The sequence below is a fragment of the Mesoplodon densirostris genome, chromosome 5 (genome assembly GCF_025265405.1).
Source record: "Mesoplodon densirostris isolate mMesDen1 chromosome 5, mMesDen1 primary haplotype, whole genome shotgun sequence".
NCBI lineage: Eukaryota > Metazoa > Chordata > Mammalia > Artiodactyla > Ziphiidae > Mesoplodon > Mesoplodon densirostris.
In genome coordinates, this window is record NC_082665.1 from 13,487,922 (window position 1) to 13,504,310 (window position 16,389).

Below are 16,389 nucleotides of genomic sequence, written 5' to 3' on the forward strand. Positions count from 1 at the left end.
TTCACAATAGCCAAGATGTGGGCACAACGCAAATGTCCATGGACAGATGAATAGATAAACAAAATGTGGTCTATCAATACAATGGAATATTATTCAGCCTGAAAAGGAAAGAAATTCGGACACAGACTACAACATGTGAACCCTGAGGACGTTACGCTATGCTTTTGAGTGAGACACAAAAGGACCAATACAGCTTGATTTCACTTATATGAAGTATCTAGATAGTCACACTCATAGACACAGAAAGTAGAGTGGTAGTTGCCAGGGCCTGGAAGGGGGAGGGAGTGGGAAGTTGTTTAATGGGTGCACAGTCTCAGTTTTGTGAGATGGGAAGAGTTCTGGAGATGGATGGTGGTGGTGGATACACAGTAATGTGAATGTACCTGATGCCACCGAACTGTACACTTAAAAATGGCTGAGATGGGGGCTTCCCTGGTGGCGCAGTGGTTGAGAGTCCGCCTGCCGATGCAGGGGACACGGGTTCATGCCCCGGTCCGGGAGGATCCCACATGCCGCGGAGCGGCTGGGCCCGTGAGCCATGGCCACTGAGCCTGCGCGTCTGGAGCCTGTGCTCCGCAACGGGAGAGGCCCCAACAGTGAGAGGCCCGCATACCGCAAAAAAAAAAAAAAAAAAAAGGCTGAGATGGTAAATTTTATGTTATGTGTATTTTACCACAGTTTAAAAATTTTCAATTTAAATTTAAAAATGTAAAATTTATGTTGTATATATTTTACTGCAATTATAACTAAATGGAAGGAGGGAAGGAAGGAACGGTGAAGAGTGAAGAGCGGTTGTTTTTAACCTCATTTCACAGCAGGTAATTTCCAACACAAGAGGCAACCCCGGGACAGCGGGACCTGTAACTGAATTCTACTCTCAGTCCTTTACAGCCAGGCCCCATCTCCAACCCACTGGCTTCAAGAAGTCTTCTAGAAATCAGAAATGGCTCCTTGTCTAGAACTGGCAGCGTACAGCACTGCTTAAAGATGAAAAATTGGTAGTTCACTGGGATTCCTGTGTTGCGAGGTCAGTTTTTGTTGAAGAAAAGTAGAGTATAGCATCCTTCAGGGATCCTTTGTTCATGCAGAGGCATCAGTGGTGGCTACAAATCCCTTGCATTGTAGGTGACTAAGGAAGAAAAGACTTGCACTGCCCGCCTGCCAACATGAAGCTCTTTGGTATGCAGTTAAGAATAGTGGGGTGGGGGGAGGTTTTTTGCCCTGGTTCTCACACCAGGCACTCATCCAGCCACCCCTTACCAGCTCTTCACCTGCAAGAAGGTGATGTATCCCAACCAAATGTGTGAATCAGTGTCTGGCATCCATAAGCATTTGAGAATGAGTAACTTCCATCCCTACCACAAACAGCTGGTTGGATATGTGAACCCAAGGCCTTTCTTGGGGACTGGGGACTTGTCTCACCCCTGCCGCCACCCCCCTCTGCCCAGCATGCCAGAGCCCTTGGGTCCAAGGATCTAGAATAGGCCTGAGGAGAAAGGAGAGCTGGCTAGGAGGTCCCCCTGCAGGCCCGAAGCCTAAACTTCTCCTACCAGCTCTGGGGGAAGGAGCAGTTGACTTACCTGTGATCCCTTCTGGGCCATTTGAATTTAACATGCTTGGGTACTGTGTAATCTTTTCCAAAAATATTTTATTATATATTTTTAAAATGCTTAACTATTAAAAATACTACTAAGATAAATTTTATAAGATGTAAGATTCACCTCTGGTTGAGACTGTTAAAAACAAGACAACAGGCCCCAAATGGAATCGCTTATGTTAAGCCCCGTGTCACCAAACCAAGACAACTTAATTACAGTTTCTGCTGTCCTAGAAATGGAATCTTTAACCGGTCAATCAGGAATCACCTGATTCCTAGAATCGCCTGACTCCTAGCACTAGTTAGGTAATCTGGCTGACAGACTCGAAAGGAAAGTAACCTGCTCTAACCACCTGGCTTTTTTGACTAGTATAACTTCCTTGTTTCTGCTCCCTTCTACCTATAAAAGTCTTTCATTTTGTACAGTTCCTCAGAGCTCCTTTCCATTTCCTAGATTGGATGCTGCCCGACTCAAATTAATTTTTGCTCAAACTCTTAAAACATTTAATATACCTAAGTTTATTTTTTGACAAGACAGAGGTAGAGTTTTTAGTTCTCAGAGAGTTTTTCCCTTCAGAATGAAAAATAACTGAAAGCCATCTCAGAGCAGTGCCTTTCTTCAACTTTGACCTTGCCTGTCCTGCTCATCATTAAGCCTCCAGTGCCAGTGTAGCGCTGGGCATAGAGTAAACCCTCAATAAATATTTGATGAATAAATCAATTGGTGTCAAAACAAAATGCGGGATGCTTATGGTCCCCAATTCTGCATTTTCCTAAAGAAAGGATATTTGGGTCATGGTATGGTAATGTAATTAAATATATACTTGGTCCTCGTCCATTTCTGACACAGAGCTCCTAAAATCCTTGCAATTTCCTAAGTGCCTAGAAGGATGAAGCTTCTTTTGTATGTTAATGAGATGACTTTTGGATCCCCCTAAGGGTGGGAGTTGGTTGCCAGGAGAACTGACCACGTGATGAGAGGCTGAACCTTTTGGTCCCACCCCCTCACCCCCAGGGAGGGGAGAGGGGCTGGAGGTCGATTCAGTCACCAATGGCCAATGACTTAATCAATGATGCCTATGAAATGAAGCTTCCAGAAAACCCCCAAAGATAGGGTTTGGAGAGCTTCTGAGCTGGTGAACACTTGGAGATGGGGGAGAATGGTATGCCTGGAGGGGGCATGGAGACTCCACACCCCTTCCCCATACCTTGCCTTGAGAATCTCTTCCATCTGGCTGTTCATGTCCTTTTATAATAAACCAATAATCTAGTGAATTAAATGTTTCTCTGAGTTCTGTGAGCTGCTCTAGTAAATTAATCAAACCCAAGGAGGGGGGTTGTTGGAACCTCCAGTCGACACTGTAGCTGGTTGGTCAGAAGCACAGGTGATCAGCTGGCCTTATGACTGGCTTCCGAAGCTGGGGAAGGGGGTAGGCGAGTGAGACTGAGCCCTTAACCTGTGGGATATGATGCCATCTCTGAGTAGGCAGAGTAGTCAGAATAGAGATGAATTGTGGGACACCGAGCTGGTGTCTGGAGACTTGTTGGATAGTGTTGGGAACCGCCCTGCTTGCTGCTACCAGCACCCTCCCCTCCCCTCGCACAATGGAATGGAATTGGTGCTAGAAACATTTTACATAGAAACCAGACGGGTATATAATATTCATGGTTCATTAATTGAGGTGATAGCTGAGGACCTCTGGTTTTAGGCTTGGCTGAGATTCCCAGATGCTTAAAACTGGAGAAAGAAGGAAGGTATCTAACTGGAGTTGTGGAAGCCCAAGATGCTGGGAAATCCCCTTCAGGGCTGCCAGAATGGCCGGTGCGACGGGAAGTCATATTTTGACTGAGTCACATTCACACTGAAGACACAGAGAAAGAGTCAGCCATGAACTGATGGTTGAACAGATGGTTGAACAGATCAGGTGTCTGGGATGAATCCACAGACCTCCAGATTTGGAAGACTGTAACAGACCCCCGTCTGGGAATGTCAGCTGAAGCCCCAGACCAAGGATATAATTGAGGGAGTTCCCTGATGGCCTAGCGGTTAGGATTCCGGGCTTTCACTGCCGTGGCCTGGGTTCAGTCCCTGATCAGGGAACTGAGATCCTATAAGCCACAAGGCGTGGCCAAAAAAAAAAAAAAAAGGAAAAAAGAAAGAAAACATCTGTCTGTGGCCCCGGCATCCTATCCAAGGAAGGCTGGAGGAGCATGGAAATCCTGAGAAGGACATCGGGTGGGCTGGAGGACCCTCGAGAGAAAACAAGCTCTGTCCTCCTCCTTCAGGATAGCCCAGTGTGTGGAGAAAGCCTGTGAGGTGAACCAAAAAGCTTTTTCTCCTCCCTCCCAGCCCCGATCGCCACGCCACCCCCAATCCCCTGCTCCCTCAGGTCTGAATTTGTCTTCCTTTCCTCTCCCCTCCCCCATCCCTAACTAGTAAGGCTTGGCGGCCTCCTCTCAATTGACCTTTGTCTGATTTGGAGGTGGAAGATTTTTGCAAGTGTCAACAACAGTCCCGCAGTGAATAAAGATGTGAACTTCCCCCTTTTGTACAAATTGCAAGGCAATCTTCATTGTAACATTACTTCAACTGGGAAATGTAATTCGATAGAGGTTTGTTAATCTTTTAGATTCCCTTTTTTTTTTTTTTCTTTTTAAAATTATTTGTTGCCCAGACTGAAAATTGGCACCACCTATGGGTTCTGGATGCAATCAAATCAGAAATGATACTGAGGCCAGCTGGGCCTGATGCAAGAGCCTAGTGGGGTCAAACTGACATTTTTCTTCTATATTTGATGAGTAGAGAAAAACACTGGATGTGAATTCTCAATAACCAGAGGCCACTGTACTTTTCTTGCAGACTGGCTGTTGCTGTCCGTTTCCCAGTCCTGCTGTTCAGCCGAGTGGGATTCTTCTTCATGCCAGTCACGCGGGTGCAGAGGCTGGACTCTTCCTCCAAGGTCATGAGCAGGTACCCTCACTTGTATGAATGTATCACAAGGAAAGGGCATTGTGTAATAAAGAATTTACCCTTGCCCAAAGAGAGATCTGCTCTTTGCCCTCAGCTCCCCACCCAGAGGTGATCTCTAAGCCCTTAGGCTCTCCTGCCTGATAAGAGTGCCTTTGGAACCAAATGTAGGTCCACTTGCCCACGGGCAGTAAAGCCCATCTACTGACACCAGGTTGCGGTGAAGGAAAGTGCAGCGTTTATTGTAAGGCACCAGACAAAGAGTCCAGTGCAGCTAATGCTCAAAACACTTGCGCTCAGGGAGGGGTTTTTATTTTTATTTTTATTTATTTATTTATTTATTTTTTCGGTATGCGGGCCTCTCACTGTTGTGGCCTCCCCCGTTGCGGAGCACAGGCTCCGGACGCGCAGGCTCCGGACGCGCAGGCTCAGCGGGCATGGCTCACGGGCCCAGCCGCTCCGCGGCATATGGGATCCTCCCAGACCGGGGCGCGAACCCGTATCCCCTGCATCGGCAGGCGGACTCTCAACCACTGCGCCACCAGGGAGGCCCAGGGAGGTGTTTTTAAAGGCAAAGTGAGGGAGGGGAGTCCCAGGATGTGTGATCAGCTCATGCACTGCTCTCTGGTTGATGGCGAGTGGTGGTAACTTTATGAGTCCTTAGGCGCCAGGAGGTCTAGGGGCCATGTGCTCATGGGCATCATGTAGTTCACTTTTTCCATTTGGTGGTGGTTTTAGCATCTGTAAAACAACTCAGGAAATGTGCACCAGATACTGTTATCTAGGCACTTCAGAGAAGAGCTAAAGCAGAGGACATGGGGGGAGGGGTATGTCCCCGGCAGGCCCCACAGTGTCCTGATCAGTTACATTTGTTTACCCGGACGCTGAGTAGGAGCCTCTCCCGACTGCACCGTATTTGTCTCTTCTCTTGGCTGGTTTTCACCTGTATCTTTTTGCTGTAATAAAGGGTAACTGTGAGTATCATAGCTTTCAGCAAGTTCTGAGGGTCCTTCTAGTGAGTCACTGAACTTGGCGGCGGTTGTGGGGACCCTGAGCTGGCCTCTGGTGTCAGAAGTGAGAGTAGTCTTGGGGACAGTTCCCTAACTTTGCAGGCACGGACTAGGACTCTATGCTCATGGTCTCTGGACTGGACTCTCCTCTCACTGGCTGGGTGAGCTGCTTCGTCTCTCCAAGCCCCTTTGCCTCAGCACTCAGCAGGGAGGATTATCTGTACCCTCTGGGGGAGGTTGCTGTGGAGGCCGAGATGGGAGTGAGAAGGCGGGCTGTGCAAGTTGTCCGGCTGCACGGAAATGCGCCCACTTGGTGCCGGTGGACTGAGTGCCCTCTCACGTTTGGGCACATTTGACGATGATGATGATTGTAGTGAGGACCCCATTCCTACAGTCTGACTGGCCTCATCTGTCTAGACAGGGAGGAGAGAGGGGCTGGGGCCAAGGAATAAGCACCTGGAGCCCGAATGGAAGCCATTTCTGTAAAATAAGGTCTTAGGAGCCACTTATTGGAAGTGGTGGAGGGGTGCAACCTCTCTGCACACGATGAGACACACCTAAGTGACAGTGCACCTGTCATTCATCAGAAGAGCAGAAACTCAATATCTTGACAAACCACTCTGTGGCGAGGCTGGAAGTGGGCACTACAAAATGGTCCAACCTCTGCTGATGGGAATTGAGCAATAGCTAAGAAAATTACAGAGCATTTACCCTTTGACCTAGAAATAGCACTTCTGGGTACTACCCTCAGTTACCTCTAGCAATACAAAAAAAGTTGTGATGGTTATTTATTACAGCATAATTTGTAATTCAGAATATTTTAAACAACCTAAATGTCCATAGTAAGAAATTGTTTGAATAAATTATAGCATGTCCACACAATGAAGTAGCACATGGCTATAAAAACCAACAAGGAAGAACTCTATGAACTGATACAGAGTGATATCCAGATATATAGTTACATGCAAAAAACAAACAATCAAACAAAAATCAAAGTTCACCAAGATGATTATAGATGTAATAACACCTTGAGTAAAAAAGAATCTGTGAATCAGAATGATATCGAAGAACAAATAAACAGGAAGAGTGAAGAAAGCTCTTCTTTCATTATAAGGGAAAGTAAAATGCCAACTAAAATGCCATAATAAATGTAGAGGGACTAATACAAGTAGAAAACCAAGTCACCATTTTTCACCCATCCTAGCAAATCATCGCTATAATCATTGATTCAGGCTCGAATCATAATGGATGCTAAAATTACTGGGTTACATTTTGTTGGGGAAAGGATACTTATAACATGCACGCAATCTTAAAGCTGTCCCCCCAGATTGCTTATCAGTTACATACTTACCAGAGGACACCACCTTAGTTAAGAGATTTAAATCAACATCTCCAATAATAGGACAAACTGGTGACATGCCTCCTGATGGATGCACTGAAAAGACCACAACATCACAGATACTGTTTTCCTGCCAAAAATGCACAAGCTGAACAAAATCACGAGGAGACAATTATATAGACCCAAGCTGAGGACATTCTACAAAATAAGGGCCTGTACTCTCCAAAAATGTCAATGTCATGAAAAGTAAAGAAAGGCCTGGGAAATGTTTCAGATTTTAAAATACTAAAGACTACATCCAAATTTAAAACTTTTGTGTACCAAAGGTTACTATCAACTGAGTGAAAAGGCAACCTATGGAATGGGAGAAAATATTTTCAATTTATGTATCTTATATGAGATTAATATACAGAATATATGAAGAACTCCTGCAACTCAAAAACAGCATCAAAAAACAATGTACTAGGGCTTCCCTGGTGGCGCAGTGGTTGAGAGTCCACCTGCCGATGCAGGGGACACGGGTTCGTGCCCCGGTCCGGGAAGATCCCACATGCCGCGGAGCGGCTGGGCCCGTGAGCCATGGCCGCTGAGCCTGCATGTCCGGAGCCTGTGCTCCACAATGGGAGAGGCCACAACAGTGAGAGGCCTGCGTACCGCAAAAAAACAAAACAAAACAATGCACTTAAAAAATGAGCAAAGGACTTGAAGAGACGTTTCTCCAAAGAAGTTATAAAATGGCCAACGAGCACATGAAAAGGTGCCCGACATCACTAATCACTAGGGAAATCTGAATCAAAACCACAGTACACAGCACAGGAGGTGAATCTCAAAACCATTATGCTGAGTGAAAGAAGTCAGACACAGAAATTTACATCCTGAGATGACTCCATTCAGAGGAAATTCTAGAAAAGGCAAAGCCATAGGGACAGAAAGCAGATCAGTAGTACCTGGTGGTCCAGATGGGGGCGGTGATGAGAGCAATGCGGCAGGAGGGAACTTCTAGGGGTGATGAAAGAGTTCTGAAACGAGCATAGCAGTCGCAGGACTGTGTATTTACAAAATTCATGGACCTCTCGACTAAAAATGGGAGGTATATGTATATCAGTAAAGCTATAAAATAATAATAATGAGGAGGAAGAGAAGGTCTTGAAAAAACCACATCTCAGACTGAACTCTGCCACATGCACTCGTGAGCAGGCTGACCCAGCAACCCTTAGACGCCTCTTCTGGAAGTCCATGTAGTCCGGGCTGTAGGGCCTCAGCCTCCAAACCCTCTCTCTCTGAAAGGTTCACTCAGGGCAGATGCAGTGATTACAGTTCCGGTGTCAGGTCTCGGGACTCAGGAACAGACGCCTCCAGTGAGCACCTGCACATGGGGTTGGTTCAGAATCCTAAACCCCGGGTGCCATTCAGAGAAGTTCAGGCCACAGGACTGGCTGGATTCTTATCCCCTGCTCAAACCTGGGGGACCTGCACAGGAAGCCCAGCTAATCCCCACATCTGAGCGCCATGACTACACGATGAAAACTAATTTCTACCGTGCATTAGCTAATTAGCAGAGACTCTGATGTTGATCAGAGATAAAAGTAGCTGAGGGGCTTCCCTGGTGACGCAGTGGTTAAGAATCCACCTGCCAATGCAGGGGACACAGGTTCAAATCCTGGTCTGAGAAGATCCCACACGCCGCGGAGCAGCTAAGCCTGTGCGCCACAACTACTGAGCCTGTGTGCCTAGAGCCCGCGAACCACAACTACTGAGCCTGTGTGCCACAACTACTGAAGCCCGTGTGCCTAGAGCCCGTGCTCTGCAACAAGAGAAGACACTGCAATGAGAAACTTGCACACTGCAGTGAAGAGTAGCACCTGCTTGCCACAACTAGAGAAAGCCCACGCGCAGCAACGAAGACCCAAAGCAGCCAAAAATAAATAATAAATAAAATAAATAAATTTTTTAAAAAAGTAGCTGAAGCGTTTGTAACAGCTGACTCGATGGTGGGCTTTTTAATTGCTTTTAACTTTGTATTTTGGAAAAAAGTCAAACCCACAAAAAAGTTGCAATAATAGCACAGTGAACTTCTTTATACCTTTCATCCAGATTCACCAGTTGTTAGATTTCTGTCTCATTTGCTCATGAACCCTCTCTCTCTTTCTCCCTCCATATATGTATATATTTATATATATACATCTATACAGAAATATATGTATATATTTGTGTGTAGATATATATGTATATATGTACCTGATATTTGTACCTATTTATCTATCTAATATATAAAGAGACTTTTGCTGAACCATTAAGTCTAATATGTCCCCTTCGCCTCTAAATAATACAGGGTATATCTCCTAAGAACAAAGACATTCTCTTACATAATCTCAGGAAAATCGTCAAATTCAAGAAATTAATATTAATACAATATTATTGTGTAATACATTTTCCATGTTTGGATTTTACCAGTTGTCCCAATAATATCCTTTATAAACCTTTGTTTTCAAGCTGGGCTCCAGTCACGGGTTGAGCAAGACATTTCATTGTCAACTTCTTTAATCTCCTATAATCTGGAACAGTTCCTCAGCCTTTCTTTGTCATGACATGGACATTTTTGAAGAGAAGAGGTACATAATTGTGTACAGGGTGCCTCGATTTGGGTTTATCTGATTATTTACTTGAGATTATTCTTGTTACACATTTTGCGTCTGGAGTGACTTGATCTCAGTGTGTCCTATTACTAATATTTTGAAATGTTGGACACTTGCGGTGGTCATTTACATTATGATGTCTGGGATAGTTCCCCGCTATAAAGGTATTTTTCCCTCTGTACAATTAATAACTCAGCTGTAGGCAGATACTGGGAGCCTAGGTGAATCTCCTTCTCCCAAACTAACTCACCCAAAAGAATCAGTTAGTAAACTTGGGCCTTTCAAAGAAAATGAATCTCGGGCTTCCCTGGTGGCACAGTGGTTGAGAGTCTGCCTGCCGATGCAGGGGACACGAGTTCGTGCCCCGGTCTGGGAAGATCCCACATGCCGTGGAGCAGCTGGGCCCGTGAGCCATGGCCGCTGAGCCTGCACGTCCAGAGCCTGTGCTCTCAACGGGAGAGTCCACAACAGTGAGAGGCCCGCGTACTGCAAAAAAAAAAAAAAAAAAGAAAAAGAAAATGAATCTCCCCTGAACTCAGCAAGATCCTAAAGATACAGCCATTCGTGCTATACCTACTTGCAGGGTAAGTAAGATAGCTTCACACTCATGAGGTTTTTTTTGTTTTTGTTTTTGGCTACGGGGCATGTGGGATCTTAGTTCCCCAACCAGGGATCGAACCCACACCCCCTGCAATGCAAGCACTGTAAGAGAGGAGTCTTAAACACAGGATTGCCAGGGAAGTCCCTCAATTCTTAACTGGTGTCCTCAAGGTGTCCTTGGATAGAATTCAGGGGGTCTTAAACTTAGCTGGGAGAGAAATTAGGTCAATTAGGTCATGATTTTCACCAACCTCCGACTGAAATTGAGCATCCTCTTCAATTATGAATGAGACAACAAACCAAAGCAGTACCAATGGCTTTGTAACCCATGGAAACTCCAGACATTTCATATCACATTGCATCTGATGCAGAACATTATTTATACTCATCACTCCCTTGAAATCAGAGCAGTTAATTAGATTCATCACTAGAGCTTGTTACTTAACGCATTAAGAAAAGAGCAAATATATTACATATCACAAATTTGAAGTATATTTTGTTAGTAGAGTTTCAACAATGTTTCCTTTGTAATGCTATGTATTTTATTTTATGCACCTGTCTTAGTCTGTTTGGGCTGCTATAACAAAATACCGGTAGTATCTGCTTGAATTCTGAGTAATCTTTGCTGTGCATTGATTGCCCATTTTCGTAGTCCTGATCAGCGCCTAGCTGGCTTGGCCTTTTATTTTTTTAAATTTTGGCCCTGTGGCTTGCGGGATCTCAATTCCCCGACCAGGGACTGAACCCGGGCCACAGCAGTGAAAGCGCCAAATCCTAACCACTAGACCACCAGGGAACTCCCTGGCTTGACCTTTCCTGTCTGTCTTTCCTACTGCCTTTCCTGTCTGTCTTTCCTACTGAATGAGAGGTACCATAGGATCATTCTTCATTCCAGCAGCACCTAACCCAGTGCTGGAACACTGCACATGGTTAAGAAGTGTTCGTGGAGTTGAATAGATGCTCCCGTTTTGGAGCAAGAACACTCAGGCTCACGTGAGAGGAAATAACACTTGGCAGCCCCAGGGTTAGAACCCAAGGCTTCCGGTCCCTGGTCTGATCCACTCTTGAGCACCAAGGGCCTGGCCAGTTTGCTTTCATGACCCTGAATTTCTCTCAAACAACTGTTAGTTATGTTGTCTTCCTGGACTGAGTGAACAGTCTTCCTGAAACAGGCTTAATGCAAAGAGAAGTATATCAGTAACAATTACACCCATCAATTTCTGTTTGGATGTGAGTTTTCAAATGTTAAATGATTCCTAAGACCTCTGAATTTCTTCTTCCCAGGAGCCCCACAGACCCCTTTTAACTTTTGTATATGAAGTTTTTCAAATATTCAGAAAACTATGGAGAATGACTTTAATGAACCCATCCCTTGGATTCAACAATGATCATTTTGCCCCCTTTTTGCTTCCTGTTTTGTTCTATATAATTTCCTGAAGCATTTTAAAGTCAATTACAAACATCATAGCGTCTCAACCCTAAATAAAGAGGACTAGGGCTTCCCTGGTGGCGCAGTGGTTGAGAGTCCGCCTGCTGAGGCAGGGGACACGGGTTCGTGCCCCGGTCTGGGAAGATCCCACATGCCGCGGAGCGGCTGGGCCCGTGAGCCATGGCCGCTGAGCCTGTGCGTCCGGAGCCTGTGCTCCACAACGGGAGAGGCCACAACAGTGAGAGGCCCGTGTACCGCAAAAAAAAAAAAAAAAAAAAAAGAGGACAGGGCCTTTCAGAACCATAATTCCTTTGTCACACATCAGAAAATTAACTCCCTAATGCCATTTTGTGCACAGCACATATTCGAATTTTCCCAGTTGTCCTTAAAAAACCACTTTATTACAGTTGGTTTGTTTGAGTTAATGTAGCACAATTCCCTGCTTTTCCTGCGTTAAATGCCGGTGTCTTACTGAGAAAGCCAAATCAGTTTTCCTGCAAAATGTCCCACATTTTAGATTTGGTTGGTTGCTCCCTCATGGGGTCATTTAACCTGTCTCCTTTACTTCCTGTCACCTGGAATTTAGACCTAAAGTCCTGCTCAGACTTAACAAAAATATTAAACAAAATATTAACAAAAATATTAAATATTTAAGTAAGAATACTTCAATGTAGTGTCTTGTGCTTTGCATTTCAACACATCAGGATGCTCAAAATATCCAGTTGCCCCATTACTAATGATGCTAAGATTTGGTGAGTTCTGGTGATGAGAGCCTGATCCCTCCTGGAAGAATTGTGTTTCCCTCTTTCAACCAGCAAGTATCCTCTGGCATGACACTTGACACTCTGTCCCCCATCAGTCTTTCACCCAAAGGTTTTCTCATCTATTGATTAATGTTGCCTGAATCAATTATTTTATCAGAGTTTGCAAAATGGTGATTTTATACTATGATTTTTCCACATTGGTCCTTGCCCCACCCCATGTCCTCAGCCTGCCTTTTGTCTGTGAAAAAAACTTTAGCCAAAGAATAAGTTTGATCAGAGAAGTGAGAAAATGCAGAAACAAGGGAAAACAATCCAATAAGACTAAATAATAATAATTTAGTCATTAAGCATAGTCAAGGACCATTAGTTCCTTCTCAAGGGCCATTAGTTCCTTCTCAAGGGCTATAGATGATATTCTGAGCCATATCCTGTGAGCTGTCTTATAGATACTGAAACTCCTACCAGGTGGGAGAAGTTAACTACGTGATGACCAGACTGTAGCCACGACGTAAGCTGCCACAATTCCAAGAACTGGCCTCAAGGAAATGAGAACAAACCGACCCTGGAACTGAAGATTAACTGTACTTAAAACAATCAGAATGATGCTGGTCAGACCACCAATTACCAATTTCAAGATGACCGTCAGAGCTGACTGTGCTGTTTCTGCACGTAGCCCTCTCCCTCCGTCTATGAAAGCTCTTGCCTCCTGATTGTCATTTGTAGGGGGAGTTGGCCTTTGGACAGGAGTCCGTCCCACCCCTGTTGCTGACATCCAAAATAAAGCAAACTTTCCTTTCCACCAACTTTGCCTCTTTACTGGCTTTTGAGCAGCGAGCAGCTGGACCCCACTTTCAGTTACAGTATCCTTCTGGAAAACAGAGCTCTTTCTCATCATTCAGGCCTATTTGGTCACCCTGAAATATAGTTCCTAAAGTGAAGGCAAGATAATTATTCAGTTATTTCCCTTCAATGATCATTTTTCAGAGTAAGTAAGTTACCTCCAGTGGTGACAAATGCATTCTTCTTGGGGAGGAACTTCCTCTTTTGGTTGAATATCATAATGAGTTCATGGTTTGGGGGAGCAGATGTTTTAGGTCTCATTCTAGGGTTGCAAATAAAAATAGGATTACAGTCAGACCTCTATAGCCTCAGGTTCTTCATCTGTGGATTCAAATAACCATGGACCAAAAATATTCCCCAAAAAAAGAAAATTCCAAAAAGTTCCAAAAATCAAAACTTGAATTTGCTGTGTGGCAGCAACTAGCATTTACATTGTACTTATGACTATTTACACAGTATTTACATTGTATTAAGTATTATAAGTAATCTAAAGATGATTTAAAGTATACGGGAGGGTGTGGGTAGGTTATATGCAAATACTACGCCATTTTGTATAAGGGATTTGAGCATCCTTGGATTCTAGTATCTGCTGAGGGTCCTGAAACCAATCTCCTGCAAGTACAAAGGGACAGCTGTATTTTTGTTTTGCTTTTACCTTGTTAACTCATAATTTTCTGGTTTATCCATGTTGCAATATGAAACAGTTTTATTTTAACTGGTGAGCACTACACTTTAAACTTTCGTCTACTACATTTTAATTATAAATCCCCTTGGGTTGGGCACCAAGGTTACTGCCAGTACTTTGTGTGAGGGTTAATTTATTTAAAAAAATATTTATATATATATATATATATATATATATATATATATATATATATATTTATTTATTTATTTATTTTTGGCTACGTTGTGTCTTTGTTGCTGCGCGTGGGCTTTCTCTAGTTGTGGCGAGCGGGGGCTACTCTTCGTTGCTGTGTTGGGCTTCTCATTGCGGTGGCTTCTCTTGTTGCAGAGCACAGGCTCTAGGCACGCGGACTTCAGTAGTTGTGGCACATGGGCTCAGTAGTTGTGGCTCACGGGCTCTAGAGTGCAGGCTCAGTAGTTGTGGCACACGGGCTTAGTTGCTCCGCGGCATGTGGGATCTTCCCGGACCAGGGCTCGAACCTGTGTCCCCTGCATTGGCAGGTGGATTCTTAACCATTGTGCCACCAGGGAAGCCCAGAGGGTTAATTTTATGTGTCAACCCATCTGGGCCAGAAGGTGCCCAGACATTTAGTCAAACATAATTCTGGGTTTGTCTGTGGGGTGTTTTGGATGAGATTAACATTCGAATTGGTAAACTGAGTAAAGGAGATTGCCCTCCCTAGTGTGGGTGAGCATCATCCAGTCAGTTGAAGACCTGAATAGAACAAAACGGCTGAATGAGGGGGAACTTCCCCCTGAGTGCTTGAGCTGGGACGTCGGTCTTCTGCCCTCACCTGCAGCATCCGACAGCGGCTCTCCTGGGTCTTAGGCTTTTGTCCCCATGCTGAGCCACAGCCACCCTCTGCCTCCACGGGGGACCCTTAATACCAGCAGGTAGGTCTGGCCCAGGCTCTTATGAGGCCACTGCTTTTTCCCCTGGGTCCTGGTGCACACGAGACCTTGTGTGCACCCTCCAAGAGTGGAGTCTCTGTTTCCCCCAGTCCTGCGGAATTCCTGCAATCAAGCCCGGCTGGCCTTCAAAGCCACATGCTCTGGGGGCTCCTCCTCCCGAGGCCAGACCCCAGGCTGGGAAAGCTGAGATGAGGATAAGGACTTTCACTGCTGTGGGAAAACCTCTGCAGTATAATCATTTTCCAGTCTGTGGGTCACCCACCTGGCGGGTATGGGATTTGATTTTATCGTGATTGTGCCCCTCCTACCGTCTCACTGTGGCTTTTTCTTTGTCTTTGGATATAGGATATCTTTTCTGGTAGGTTCCAGTGATTTTTTTGGTCCGTGGTTGTTCAGCAGTTGTGATTTTTTTTTTTTTTTTGCGGTACGCGGGCCTCTCACTGTTGTGGCCTCTCCCATTGTGGAGCACAGGCTCCGGACGCGCAGGCTCAGCGGCCGTGGCTCACGGGCTCAGCCGCTCCGTGGCATGTGGGATCTTCCCGGACCAGGGCACGAACCCGTGTCCCCTGCCTCAGCAGGCGGACTCTCAACCACTGCGCCACCAGGGAAGCCCCTGGTTGTGATTTTGATGTTGTCGTGGGGTGGCCTCCTGCCCTTCTGCTCCACCATCTTGTCTCCCGGGTCTTAGGCTACACCTTCCTCATCAGCTCTCCTGGGTCACCAGCTTGCTCAGTGCAGACCTTGAGACTTGTCAGCCTTCATAATCACGTGAGCCAGTTCCTTACAGTAAACACACATATACGTCTTACTGGTTCTGCTTCTCTGGAAAACTCTAATTCACTTTGCTACCAGGATGTACCTTCTCATAGGTTTTTCTCTCTGCCGCTGTACAAAATGAACTTGATATGTGATGGGGCACCTGCACACTTAACTCTTCAGTGTTCTGAGGCACTTGCCTCCAGACTGAATGAACTTGGTTACACACCCGCAGCTGTGCACAGGGGTCTCTCTGAGTCCCCACATCCTCACTGACACTTAATTTTCAGTTTTTAAATTTACAGCATCTCTTTTCTGCCCTGCAGCCTTAGTGGCTTCCTACCTCACTCAGCAGTAAGTCCACAGGAACCCACGAGTCCCACCCGCACCTTCCCACCGCCAGCTCTCTGACCCTCCACCTCTTACGCTCTGGCTGTTCCTGAGTTACATCCTTTCCTAATAAACCAGTCATCTACTAAGACTACAGATGTTTATAATTTCCAGATTCAGATCTTGCACTGAAACATATTTTTGTAATTGTACTTAGTTTTCAATATCCGGAAATGTATCCAGGCACTGAGACAACCGAAGAATAAAAGTGCAAGAAGTACAGCAATTATAAACCACAGAAATGGATATCATGCATGATTAGTTTCGTTTTGCCACCATATAACTGAGTTTTTAAAATAAAACCTTGGGGACTTCCCTGGTGGTCCAGTGGTTAAGACTCTGTTTTCCCAACACGTGGGGCATGGGTTAGATCCCTGGTTGGGGAACTAAGATTCCGCATGCCGCCTGGCGGGGCAATACATTAAAATGAAAGGAAACGAAGTGAAATGAAATGAAAAAACAAA

At 45.2% G+C, this 16,389-nt stretch overlaps 1 protein-coding gene across 1 annotated transcript in view; it reads left to right on the forward strand.

Moving 5' to 3' along the window:
* Positions 1–13,107, forward strand: part of LOC132490399 (uncharacterized) — a 31,260-nt gene extending 18,153 nt beyond the window's left edge. Inside the window, exons 3-4 of the mRNA XM_060098776.1 lie at positions 4,458–4,568; positions 12,809–13,107. Of these exons, the coding sequence (XP_059954759.1) occupies positions 4,458–4,568; positions 12,809–12,830 (133 nt within the window). The 3' untranslated portion in view covers positions 12,831–13,107. The remainder of the gene's footprint in view (positions 1–4,457; positions 4,569–12,808) is intronic.
* The last annotated feature ends 3,282 nt before the right edge of the window (positions 13,108–16,389 follow it).